This window comes from Coregonus lavaretus, assembly GCF_964263955.1.
Source record: "Coregonus lavaretus genome assembly, chromosome: 1".
NCBI classification, from domain to species: Eukaryota; Metazoa; Chordata; class Actinopteri; order Salmoniformes; family Salmonidae; genus Coregonus; species Coregonus lavaretus.
Window position 1 is genome coordinate 95,094,473 of NC_139988.1, and position 14,177 is coordinate 95,108,649.

The following is a 14,177-nucleotide window of genomic DNA, read 5'->3' on the forward strand; positions in this document are numbered from 1 at the left end:
CAAAATTATCACAAGAACGGTGAGCAAAAATCCCAGAACCACACAGGGGGACCTAGTGAATGACCTGCAGAGAGCTGGGACCAAAGTAACAAAGCCTACCATCAGTTACACACTACGCCGCCAGTGACTCAAATCATGCAGTGCCAGACGTGTCCCCCTGCTTAAGCCAGTACATGTCCAGGCCCGTCTGAAGTTTGCTAGAGTGCATTTGGATGATCCAGAAGAGGATTGGGAGAATGTCATATGAAACCAAAATATAACTTTTTGGTAAAAACTCTACTTGTCGTGTTTGGAGGACAAAGAATGCTGAGTTGCATCCAAAGAACACCATACCTACTGTGAAGCATGGGGGTGGAAACATCATGCTTTGGGGCTGTTTTTCTGCAAAGGGACCAGGACGACTGATTCGTGTAAAGGAAAGAATGAATGGGGCCATGTATCGTGAGATTTTGAGTGAAAACCTCCTTCCATCAGCAAGGGCATTGAAGATGAAACGTGGCTGGGTCTTTCAGCATGACAATGATCCCAAACACACCGCCCGGGCAACGAAGGAGTGGCTTCGTAAGAAGCATTTCAAGGTCCTGGAGTGGCCTAGCCAGTCTCCAGATCTCAACCCCATAGAAAATCTTTGGAGGGAGTTGAAAGTCCGTGTTGCCCAGCGACAGCCCCAAAACATCACTGCTCTAGAGGAGATCTGCATGGAGGAATGGGCCAAAATACCAGCAACAGTGTATGAAAACCTTGTGAAGACATACAGAAAACATTTGACCTGTGTCATTGCCAACAAAGGGTATATAACAAAGTATTGAGAAACTTTTGTTATTGACCAAATACTTATTTTCCACCATAATTTGCAAATAAATTCATAAAAAATCCTACAATGTGATTTTCTGGATTTTTTTTTCTCATTTTGTCTGTCATAGTTGACGTGTACCTATGATGAAATGTACAGGCCTCTCTCATCTTTTTAAGTGGGAGAACTTGCACAATTGGTGGCTGACTAAATACTTTTTTGCCCCACTGTACCTCTCTCTCTCTCTCTCTCTCTCTCTCTCTCTAGGCTACCTGTCTCTCTCTCTCTCTATCTCTCTAGGCTACCTGTCTCTCTCTTTCTATATATCTCTCTCTAGTCTACCTGTCTCTCTCTCTCTCTAGTCTACCTGTCTCTCTCTCTCTCTCTCTCTCTCTCTAGGCTACCTCTCTCTCTGTCTCTATCTCTCTCTATCTCTCTCTAGGCTACCTGTCTATCTCTCTCTCTCTCTCTCTCTCTAAGCTACCTGGCTCTCTCTCTCTCTCTATCTAGGCTTCCTGCCTCTCTCTCTCTCTCTCTCTCTAGGCTACCTGTCTCTCTCTATATATCTCTCTCTAGGCTACCTGTCTCTCTCTCTCTCTCTAGGCTACCTCTCTCTCTCTCTCTCTCTAGGCTACCTGTCTCTCTCTCTATCTCTCTCTAAGCTACCTGTCTCTCTCTCTCTCTCTAGGCTACCTGTCTCTCTCTCTCTCTCTCTCTCTCTCGCTCTAGGCTACCTGTCTCTCTCTCTCTCTCTCTCTAGGCTACCTGTCTCTCTCTCGCTCTCTATCGCTCTCTAGGCTACCTGTTCTCTCTCTCTCTCTCTCTCTCTCTCTCTCTCTCTCTCTCTCTCTCTCTAGGCTACCTGTCTATCTCTCTCTATCTCTCTCTAGGCTACCTGTCTCTCTCTCTATCTCTCTCTAAGCTACCTGTCTCTCTCTCTCTCTAGGCTACCTGTCTCTCTCTCTCTCTAGGCTACCTGTATCTCTCTCTCTCTCTCTCTCTCTCTCTCTAGGCTACCTGTCTCTCTCTCTCTCTCTCTCTAGGCTACCTGTCTCTCTCTCTCTAGGCTTCCTGTCTCTCTCTATCTCTCTCTCTCTCTCTCTCTATCTCTCTCTAGGCTACCTGCCTCTCTCTCTAGCTCTCTCTAGGCTACCTGTCTCTCTCTCTCTCTATCTCTCTGTAGGCTACCTGCCTCTCTCTCTATCTCTCTCTAGGCTACCTGTCTCTCTCTCTCTAGGCTACCTGTCTCTCTCTCTCTCTCTCTCTATCTCTCTCTAGGCTACCTGCCTCTCTCTCTATCTCTCTCTAGGCTACCTGCCTCTCTCTCTATCTCTCTCTAGGCTACCTGCCTCTCTCTCTCTCTCTCTCTCTCTCTCTCTAGGCTACCTGTCTCTCTCTCTCTAGGCTACCTGTCTCTCTCTCTCTAGGCTACCTGTCTCTCTCTCTCTCTCTCTCTCTCTCTCGGCTACCTCTCTCTCTCTCTCTCTCTCTCTAGGCTACCTGGCTCTCTCTCTCTCTCTCTCTAGGCTACCTGGCTCTCTCTATCCCATCACTACTCTCTCTCAGACCTTCACATTAGAGCTGAGTCATCGCGCCTGCTCCCTGACATAGATTGTATTTAGACATCATGTGTCATATCCTCAACATTATCATTCATGTTATCTATAAAACAGAGGTTATCCTCAACATTATCAATCATATATCTATAAAAGAGGTTATCCTCAACATTATCATTCCTAGTTATGATCCAACCATGGAGACATATAGGTTACCCTTCTCCTACTAATCTGTTTCTCCTACTATGTCTATTAGATAGGATGTTTTTATTAGATTCATGGTATTTTACTGCAGAACTACTATTAGGCTATAAAATGGAAATGGTAGATTGCCCAGTGGGGGGTCAAGGACAGACAAACACTGGTTGAATAAACATTGTTTCCACTTAATTTAAATGAAATTACATTGCAAGGTAGAATATAATTGACTTCTGTGCCCAGTGGGCCTCTTCGTCACAGTTTAGTAATGTAATCAACTTTTAAATGACCGGAAGTTGAGATTATTTTGATTTCACACTGTGTAGACCTATGATCGTTATTCACAGCAGTTCAAGACGAATGTTTTAAGCCCTGTAGCATAGCCCATCATGTGCAGTCTAGTTCTATATATTGGATTTGATTGAACATTCAGTTTGCTAAAATGTGAGTTGTAGTTATATAGTCATTGTTATTGCTCTTCATTGTTTGTGTATTGCTTAGACAACTTGTTCCAATTATCCTACAACAATGGGTTTCTCCTGATTTTTTATGTAAGAACAGATTTTCTGTGAAAGCCACTTGTCGTTAAGATAATTTCACATTTCCTAATATATATTTTAAGAATACCGTGTAACGGGAATTGACCAGCATCGTGTGTTTGTATATCTACTCTCCCACTACTACTCCCGAAGCTGCAGTTATTTTTTAGACCGCCCGTAACTAAATATATCCTCCACTTGTTATACGTCACAACATGTAACGTTAGGCGTTTTTTTCTCTTTCTCTGGCGGAGTTTAAACAAAGGTGTCGGGTTAAGGCTGGTACGACTATAAAAGGAGAGGGGCAGACAGGCTGGCACAACCAAATAGACAGACGGTCTGAAAGTAAGGAGAATATCGGAATTTTTGTTAGGCTAAGCACATCTCAATATTTTATTCCCAGCAGTGCAATGGGTTTCCAAACGATTTTCTCTTTAAGATTTATTTAAATGGTCAACCAATAATTCATTTATCTATATGGGAATTAGCATTTTTCCCTTGTTAATTTCTGTTAATTGGAAATAGTTTATTTCTCTTCTATGTTGCGTGGCAAAGTTCATTGTATTTATCACGAAGATGGATACATGTCTGATTTGATCATATCTACACTTTTCTCCTCAACTTTTAGGTCGTCAAAAAAACGAGTGCCAGAATGACGGTTTGTTGTGAGTCGTGTGAAAGTCCAGGGAGCGGTGAGCGCTGCTCCTCTCCCCGGTCCGCTCATCTCTTCACCCGGGAGACAGAAACCTTCCTGGGACTCAGCAAGAGATTCAGGTTAGTGCAGCCTAACTGGCTCCATCCATGGTAGAGTCAAACTGCTAGAACCTGGACATAACATAGTAACATACGTTTTATATGGTATGTATTAACTTGTGGATGTCCATCATCCAGTTCGTATGATATGTTTATAATTACAGTTCGTATGATATGTTACGAATTTGCAATACTTATATGTTACAAATTCCAATTTGTTGTGGCTAATGTTAGCTAGGTGGCTAAAGAAATAAAAGCTGAAATAAATCATTCTCTCTACTATTATTCTGACATTTCACATTCTTAAAATAAAGTGGTGATCCTAACTGACCTAAAACAGGGAATTTTTACTAGGATTAAATGTCAGGAATTGTGAAAAACTGAGTTTAAATGTATTTGGCTAAGGTGCATGTAAACTTCCGACTTCAACTGTAATATGACATCTGAAATGTCTTTATTCCTTTGGAACTTTTGTGAGTAATGTTTACTGTTCATTTTTATTGTTTATTTCACTTTTGTTTATTATCTATTTCACTTGCTTTAGCAATGTAATCATATGTTTCCCATGCCAATAAAGCCCTTTGAATTGAGAGAGAGAGAGAGCGAGACAGACGGACAGACGGACGGACGGACGTTCTTAGGTGGCTCTACGTTGTGTTAGTGTGGGACGTGTGCTGTTGTCCTGCGAGGATGGCCTCTTATAAGGAGCGATAGAACAGCGATGGAGAGATGATAGAGGAGTGTATGTAGTCCAGTCTCCTGCTGTCTGGCTCTCTATAAACCAGGAGCCTCTGGTCACACAGAGCAGCTAGAGAGCCTCTTCTCCTCACATACGGCAACAACTGTTTCCATAGGAACCACAGAAGCTCTCACTCTAGCAAACTGCTATCCAATCCCATCCAGTCGGTGGCACAGCTTGTCCTTTAGTAAGGCACAGTGAGAAGCCTGCAGTGCAGTGAGAAGCCTGCAGTGCAGTGAGAAGCCTGCAGTGCAGTGAGAAGCCTGCAGTGCAGTGAGAAGCCTGCAGTGCAGTGAGAAGCCTGCAGTGCAGTGAGAAGCCTGCAGTGCAGTGAGAAGCCGGAGACTTTGATTTAAAGCCATTCTAAATAGGTGTGCATTTCTTTCGCCTTTATATTAAGAAGCCGGAAAGGAACACATTTTCTCCGTTTTGACTTTGGATTATTTTTGCCATTTAACAAAGAGCAGTTTTTCACTAGACTGAGAGAGACTAGGAAGAGTTTGCATGTAGTAGGATACCCTGAGCTCAGTTCTACCTCTGCCCTCTCTGGCCCGTCGTATCCTGACCTGTGAACATGGTGTTGCTACGCAGGTCCACTAAGGGGGCGTCTAAAGCCAGGAGGGACCAGATCAACTCTGAGATCAGGAACATGAGAACTCTGCTCCCAATCCCTCAGGAGGACCAGGACAGACTGTCATACCTCCACAGTATGGCGGTTATCACAGCGTACATCAGGAAGAGCTTTCTGTACCAGGGTGAGTACACAACCAGGAGAGGAACTTTCATGTATGGAACCAGTAGGACATTTCCAACTTTAAGAATGGATGTATTTGTATTCATTAGGGATCCCCATTAGCTGTTGCCAAGGGTCCAAACACATTAAGGCACTTACATTACATATAAAACAAAATATAAAACAGAACATCATATAACATTATTACACCACTACATATCTACAATACAAAATGTGTAATTCCACCATACAACAATATTGCAATGTAGGTGTGTGTAGATTGCATGTGCTAGCGTTTGTGTGCGTATGAAAAAGTATGAAAATGTATGCACTCACTAACTGTATGTCGCTCTGGATAAGAGCGTCTGCTAAATGACTAAAATGTAAATGTATGTGTATGTCTGTACCTGTGTGTTTCTCTTCACAGTCCCTGCTGTGTATTTGTATCTGTTTTTAAAATCTGATTCTACTGCTTGCATCAGTTACCTGATGTGGAATAGAGTTCCATGTAGTCATGGCTCTATGTAGTACTGTGCGCCTCCCATAGTCTGTTCTGGACTTGGGGACTGTGAAGAGACCTCTGGTGGCATGTTTTTGTGGGGTATGCAGGGGTGTCTGAGCTGTGTGCTAGTTGTTTAAACAGACAACTCCGTGCATTCAACATGTCAATACCTCTCATAAATACAAGTAGTGATGAAGTCAATCTCTCCTCCACTTTGAGCCAGGAGAGATTTACATGCATATTATTAATGTTATCTCTACGTGTACTTTTAAGGGCCAGCCGTGCTGCCCTGTTCTGAGCCAATTGTAATCTTCTGAGGTGCCTCTTTGTGGCATCTGACCCCACTACTGAACAGTAGTCCAGGTGTGACAAAACTAGGGCCTGTAGGACCTGCCTTGTTGATAGTGCTGTTAAGAAGGCAGAGTAGCGCTTTATTATGTACAAACTTCTCCCCACCTTAGCTACTGTTGTATCAACATGTTTTGATCATGACAGTTTACAATCCAGGGTTATTCCAAGCAGTTTAGTCACCTCAACTTGCTCAATTTCCACATTATTCATTACAATATTTAGTTGAGGTTTAGGGCATTCCCAAAGGCGTCTTAGAACTGTATTTGAAAATTCACAAAACGTCCTAGCCTGTCGATTTACAAATGTCTGTTTAACAGTGTATCTTCCAAGGTCTTGTGATGGATCCATACCTATTGAGACGTGATGTTGTGATGGATCCCTACCTGTTGAGACCTGTGATGTTGTGATGGATCCCTACCTGTTGAGACCTGTGATGTTGTGATGGATCCCTACCTGTTGAGACCTGTGATGTTGTGATGGATCCATCCCTACCTGTTGAGACGTGATGTTGTGATGGATCCTGTAGTGATGGATCCATACCTGCTGAGACGTGATGTTGTGATGGATCCTGTAGTGATGGATCCATACCTGTTGAGACGTGATGTTGTGATGGATCCTGTAGTGATGGATCCATACCTGTTGAGACGTGATGTTGTGATGGATCCTGTAGTGATGGATCCATACCTGCTGAGACGTGATGTTGTGTGATGGATCCTGTAGTGATGGATCCATACCTGTTGAGACGTGATGGATCCTGTAGTGATGGATCCATACCTGTTGAGACGTGATGTTGTGATGGATCCTGTAGTGATGGATCCATACCTGTTGAGACGTGATGTTGTGATGGATCCTGTAGTGATGGATCCATACCTGTTGAGACGTGATGTTGTGATGGATCCTGTAGTGATGGATCCATACCTGCTGAGACGTGATGTTGTGTGATTGATCCATACCTGTTGAGGCGTGATGGATCCTGTAGTGATGGATCCATACCTGTTGAGACGTGATGTTGTGATGGATCCTGTAGTGATGGATCCATACCTGTTGAGACGTGATGTTGTGATGGATCCTGTAGTGATGGATCCATACCTGTTGAGACGTGATGTTGTGATGGATCCTGTAGTGATGGATCCATACCTATTGAGACGTGATGTTGTGATGGATCCCTACCTGTTGAGACCTGTGATGTTGTGATGGATCCCTACCTGTTGAGACCTGTGATGTTGTGATGGATCCCTACCTGTTGAGACCTGTGATGTTGTGATGGATCCATCCCTACCTGTTGAGACGTGATGTTGTGATGGATCCTGTAGTGATGGATCCATACCTGCTGAGACGTGATGTTGTGATGGATCCTGTAGTGATGGATCCATACCTGTTGAGACGTGATGTTGTGATGGATCCTGTAGTGATGGATCCATACCTGTTGAGACGTGATGTTGTGATGGATCCTGTAGTGATGGATCCATACCTGCTGAGACGTGATGTTGTGTGATGGATCCTGTAGTGATGGATCCATACCTGTTGAGACGTGATGGATCCTGTAGTGATGGATCCATACCTGTTGAGACGTGATGTTGTGATGGATCCTGTAGTGATGGATCCATACCTGTTGAGACGTGATGTTGTGATGGATCCTGTAGTGATGGATCCATACCTGTTGAGACGTGATGTTGTGATGGATCCTGTAGTGATGGATCCATACCTGCTGAGACGTGATGTTGTGTGATTGATCCATACCTGTTGAGACGTGATGGATCCTGTAGTGATGGATCCATACCTGTTGAGACGTGATGTTGTGATGGATCCTGTAGTGATGGATCCATACCTGTTGAGACGTGATGTTGTGATGGATCCTGTAGTGATGGATCCATACCTGTTGAGACGTGATGTTGTGATGGATCCTGTAGTGATGGATCCATACCTGCTGAGACGTGATGTTGTGTGATTGATCCATACCTGTTGAGACGTGATGGATCCTGTAGTGATGGATCCATACCTGTTGAGACGTGATGTTGTGATGGATCCTGTAGTGATGGATCCATACCTGTTGAGACGTGATGTTGTGATGGATCCTGTAGTGATGGATCCATACCTGTTGAGACGTGATGTTGTGATGGATCCTGTAGTGATGGATCCATACCTGCTGAGACGTGACGTTGTGATGGATCCTGTAGTGATGGATCCATACCTGTTGAGACGTGATGGATCCTGTAGTGATGGATCCATACTTGTTGAGACGTGATGTTGTGATGGATCCTGTAGTGATGGATCCATACCTGTTGAGACGTGATGTTGTGATGGATCCTGTAGTGATGGATCCTGTTGTGATGGATCCTGTAGTGATGGATCCATACCTGCTGAGTTCTCTGTGATGAAGCTAATCCTGAGTTGTATTTCCTCATCTTCCAGGATTATCAGCTGATCAGAGTTGTCTCTCCTCTTCCTCCTCCTATCCTCTGTACGAGACCTTCCTCCCAGCCCTGCATGGTTTCATTCTGGTCCTCTCCTCCCAGGGCAGGCTGGTCTACGTCTCCGAGAACGTCTCTGATTACCTGGGGCTCTCCATGGTGAGAACCAACCTGATGAAGACTGAGTCCAAAATATATAGAATTGTATAGGAAATAGAACATTGTTATTCTGTGGTTCTGTAAAATCACATCTGCTGTGTTACTGACTGCTGTGTCGGGCATGATGTTAGTCACTAAACTTCTCTCTGATAGGTTGATGTCCTTCAGGGAGACACCTTCTATGACCTGGTAGAGAGTCAGGACGTAGAGACTGTTAGATCTCACCTGGAGACAGACAGCACAACATCAACTGGTAAGAGACTATACTATCTAAAGGAAAATCAAATCAACAGATTATTTAGGAGCTCACTGGAAAACAAAATGGATGACGAGACTGATCTTGTGTTATTGTTCTGTTCTCCCCTGCAGGGAGGAGTTTTGTGTGTCGGATGCACACCTCCAAGGCCTTCAGACTAGAGTATGGTAACTGCTGTTCTATAATGGTCCGAGGACGCTACCAGACCGTCCCACAATCCCCCCAGTCCACCCCCACGTCGTCCCCAGCCCGTAGCCAATCTGGCCCCCCTGTGGAGAGGGTGTTCTTGGCTCTTTGCACCCCCACAGTGAACCGCCTGGGCAACATCACCTCCTGCTCCTCCTCCTTCACCAGCCTCCACAGACCAGACATGAGCTTCAGTCACCTGGACGACAGTGTTCTGTTATACCTGGGCTACTCGTCGGAGGAGCTGATTGGTCAATCGTGGTACAGCCTCCTCCACCCTGAAGACCTCTCCTTGAGTGCCTACTCACATAAGAGTCTGAGTAAGTAGAAAAACATTAAAACTACTATGATACTAAATTATACCTGTTATACTATATTCTAACATGAAGATATTCACAATGAAGATCCCAAATGGAAGCATCTCACGTTGTTATGTATGAAGAGTATTCTTCCTTAGTGTAAGATGCTAGATAAATATAGTGTCCATGATATGAATGGTTTCCTGTCCTCTTCTCTCCCAGTGCAGGCAGACGTGGGCAGTCAGATGGAAATGGTTCTGAGGCTCCAACACAGAAACCTCTCCTGGTCCTGGATCTACACTAGAGCCACTAAGCATTCTGGGAACGAGGAAGTGAGCTGCAGTAACCACATTATCAGGTACTAGACACTCTGAATGCTTTCATGATTTTAACTGAGTCTTCAGAATATGTCTCTATATGTACAATTTGATTCTTGTTTTGTCTTGAAACAAGAAAAATGAAAGAATAAAAATATATATCTAGTAATAATTGTAGCTGCCTGTATTGAGTAAATTTGCTATGCTCTGAGAGACTGGAGTAACTTCTATTCTTTCTTCCTTCACAGTGAAACAGAAGCCATGTATCTGAGAAAGAAGATCCACAGCGATGCTTTCAGAGCCTCACCTCCTCAGCCCTACTGCCCCTCTCCCACCCCCCAGCCGACCCAGGGCTGTTGCCCCACCAGGGACTTGAAGAGACAGAGAGCATGCAGCCAGTACAGTGGGATATCCGAGAGTGAGACCAGGTCTAAGACCAGCAGGAGACAGAGAGCAGAGTCTAATGCTGTGTTCTACGTGACATCATGTAGCTCCTCCTCCCAGGCCTCACCTGTCGCCTTCTTCTCCACCCCTCCCTACAGCCCCACCTCCTCCCACTACAGCTCCTCCTCCAACTCCTCCCACTCTCCAACACAGCAGGACGACACCAGTTCTGACTCTCTGTTGGATGTGTATGGCTACACAGAGAACATAACCTCCTACCACTGCCCTGAGGTAGGGACTGGGGTAGGGACTGGGATAGGGACTGGGGTAGGGACTGGGGTAGGGACTGAGGTAGGGACTGGGGTAGGGACTGAGGTAGGAACTGAGGTAGGGACTGAGGTAGGGACTGGGTCTTCCTGCCAGCTCTCCCCCTTTAGGTCCTTCCAGCCCGGCTCGGAGCAGTCCTTCCACCAGGGTGTCTTCAGCCAGACCGACGCCCTCTCTCCTCAGTCCTGCCCTTCTTCTCCCCAGTATGATTACCCAGCATGCTCTGCTGATGCCAGGTTGGTCCCTGACTGTCTGTCTGTATCAAACTTGTTAGAGAGTTCAGCAGACTGCCCCATCACCATCCATACTGAAGACTACAGCCTCTCAGTTCAGCCTCAAGATGGCGCCACCAGTCCATACCAGAGCCAACAGATCCACCATGTACCCCAGACTGTCTCTCCTCCTATTGGAGGCCTGCTGACCCCTAACCCCTCCCCGACCTCCGACCTCTCCTTCCTCTACAATGACAGAGACCAGGTAGAGATCAGTATCCTAGCCCAGCAGATCTCCTCTCTGGCCTCCAGCTTCGACCTGTTCAACACCCTGAGCCCCATCCAGACTCAGCCTCAGCCCAGCTCAGAGCCCCTTCCCTGGGCACAGCACCCAGGTCACTCCCCTGTCCCCCTCCACATCAAGCCAGAGCTGGTCCTGGATGAGGGAGTGTTTGATAGTCTCCTGAAGGATCTTAGCATGGTTCCGGGACCTGGGAGTCTGTCTCACTGCTACCAACCTCAGGACCCCTCAACCCTGGCTCTGTCCTCTCTAGTGGACCCTCTACCCATGGAGCAGTCCTCCCTCTCGCTCTCCCCCCCCCTGGAACACTCCTCCCTCTCTCTCTCCTTCCCCCTGGACCCATTCCACCCAGCTAACATGGATCCCTTCTTTCTGAGGACAAGCTGTAATAATCAGACCTCTGAGTTGCATCAACTCAACCACTATCTGCCCCACAGTCTCCATCAAGGTGATTATAACATTATACACAACTCAACCTCCATCAGGGGGATTATAACATTATACACAACTCAACCTCCATCGGGGGGATTATAACGTTATACACAACTCAACCTCCATCGGGGGGATTATAACGTTATACACAACTCAACCTCCATCGGGGGGATTATAACGTTATACACAACTCAACCTCCATCGGGGGGATTATAACATTATACACAACTCAACCTCCATCAGGGGGATTATAACATTATACACAACTCAACCTCCATCAGGGGGATTATAACGTTATACACAACTCAACCTCCATCAGGGGGATTATAACATTATACACAACTCAACCTCCATCGGGGGGATTATAACGTTATACACAACTCAACCTCCATCGGGGGGATTATAACATTATACACAACTCAACCTCCATCGGGGGGATTATAACGTTATACACAACTCAACCTCCATTGGGGGGATTATAACATTATACACAACTCAACCTCCATCAGGGGGATTATAACGTTATACACAACTCAACCTCCATCAGGGGGATTATAACGTTATACACAACTCAACCTCCATCGGGGGGATTATAACATTATACACAACTCAACCTCCATCGGGGGGATTATAACGTTATACACAACTCAACCTCCATCGGGGGGATTATAACATTATACACAACTCAACCTCCATCAGGGGGATTATAACATTATACACAACTCAACCTCCATCAGGGGGATTATAACGTTATACACAACTCAACCTCCATCAGGGGGATTATAACGTTATACACAACTCAACCTCCATCAGGGGGATTATAACATTATACACAACTCAACCTCCATCAGGGGGATTATAACATTATACACAACTCAACCTCCATCAGGGGGATTATAACATTATACACAACTCAACCTCCATCAGGGGGATTATAACGTTATACACAACTCAACCTCCATCAGGGGGATTATAACATTATACACAACTCTACCTCCATCAGGGGGATTATAACATTATACACAACTCAACCTCCATCAGGGGGATTATAACATTATACACAACTCAACCTCCATCAGGGGGATTATAACATTATACACAACTCAACCTCCATCAGGGGGATTATAACGTTATACACAACTCAACCTCCATCAGGGGGATTATAACATTATACACAACTCAACCTCCATCAGGGGGATTATAACATTATACACAACTCAACCTCCATCAGGGGGATTATAACATTATACACAACTCAACCTCCATCAGGGGGATTATAACATTATACACAACTCAACCTCCATCAGGGGGATTATAACATTATACACAACTCAACCTCCATCGGGGGGATTATAACATTATACACAACTCAACCTCCATCGGGGGGATTATAACGTTATACACAACTCAACCTCCATCGGGGGGATTATAACGTTATACACAACTCAACCTCCATCAGGGGGATTATAACATTATACACAACTCAACCTCCATCAGGGGGATTATAACGTTATACACAACTCAACCTCCATCAGGGGGATTATAACATTATACACAACTCAACCTCCATCAGGGGGATTATAACGTTATACACAACTCAACCTCCATCAGGGGGATTATAACATTATACACAACTCAACCTCCATCAGGGGGATTATAACATTATACACAACTCAACCTCCATCAGGGGGATTATAACGTTATACACAACTCAACCTCCATCAGGGGGATTATAACATTATACACAACTCAACCTCCATCAGGGGGATTATAACATTATACACAACTCAACCACATTTATTTATACAAATAATGACAGGGATGTTTTTAAGATGGTAGTTTAGGGTTAGGGTTGTCTGTTGTCTGACTGACTCTTATTGTTGAAATGACACTAGCATGACTTGACCTTTCTATTTCAGATGGGCTTGTTGAAGAATCCATGTACTGATATGAGTCTAAATGGAGTTACAGTACTAACCCTGGTATGGCATATTGTCATGACAACCAAGCAAGGCTTCCAGCCGGAGTCCAAAATGAAGACTTTTTAAAGAATGAAGACTTTTTAAAGAACGAAGACTTTTTAAAGTATAAAGACTTTTAAAGTATAAAGACTTTTTAAAGAATGAAGACTTTCTAAAGAATAAAGACTTTCTAAAGAATATACTTTTTATAGAATAAATACTTTTTAAAGAGTAAAGACTTTTTAAAGAATAAATACTTTTTAAAGACTACTACAATATTTAGTAGTTGGTACTTTTCAAGGGAACTGGTTTCCCAAATATCTCTTATTTTTGTAAATGAAATGGTGATGAGAGGAATTGAACCTTGTCCAGTGGACCAAACTGCTGAGGAGCTTGTTACTATGTTGTTGTTGTATTAACTATATTGATACCTGTTGACTGCTGTAATTCACCGTCTGTGTTGATGATGTTGTTGTCCTGATTCTGTTAGTATGGTACTGTACTGTTTACAGCTAGGAAACGGACTATCAGATATGTAGAATTGATGTTTATGTGAATGTTGAGGGACCATGATGATTTACTACTGAGCACTTTCTGGATGTGTTTGTGCTGTTTGAGATAATGTCACACAGGGACATGACGTGCTGCTCCAGAGGATGAAGCAGAATAACAGATTCTAAATGCGTCCCAAATCACACACTATTCCCTGTATAGTGCACTACTTTAGACCAAAGCCCTATGACACCCTATTCCCTGTATAGTGCACTA

General features: G+C 44.4%; 1 protein-coding gene across 1 annotated transcript in view; it reads left to right on the forward strand.

Moving 5' to 3' along the window:
• LOC311134514 (uncharacterized protein) overlaps positions 1-13,419 on the forward strand; it is a gene marked incomplete at its 5' end in the record, with an annotated part of 70,239 nt that extends 56,820 nt beyond the window's left edge. The window contains 9 exons of the mRNA XM_084168212.1: positions 3,715-3,860; positions 5,170-5,333; positions 8,577-8,734; positions 8,888-8,987; positions 9,104-9,496; positions 9,698-9,833; positions 10,041-10,467; positions 10,564-11,464; positions 13,368-13,419. Coding sequence (XP_084024338.1) covers positions 3,715-3,860; positions 5,170-5,333; positions 8,577-8,734; positions 8,888-8,987; positions 9,104-9,496; positions 9,698-9,833; positions 10,041-10,467; positions 10,564-11,464; positions 13,368-13,396 — 2,454 coding nt within the window. The 3' untranslated portion in view covers positions 13,397-13,419. The remainder of the gene's footprint in view (positions 1-3,714; positions 3,861-5,169; positions 5,334-8,576; positions 8,735-8,887; positions 8,988-9,103; positions 9,497-9,697; positions 9,834-10,040; positions 10,468-10,563; positions 11,465-13,367) is intronic.
• Between the last annotated feature and the right edge of the window lie 758 nt (positions 13,420-14,177).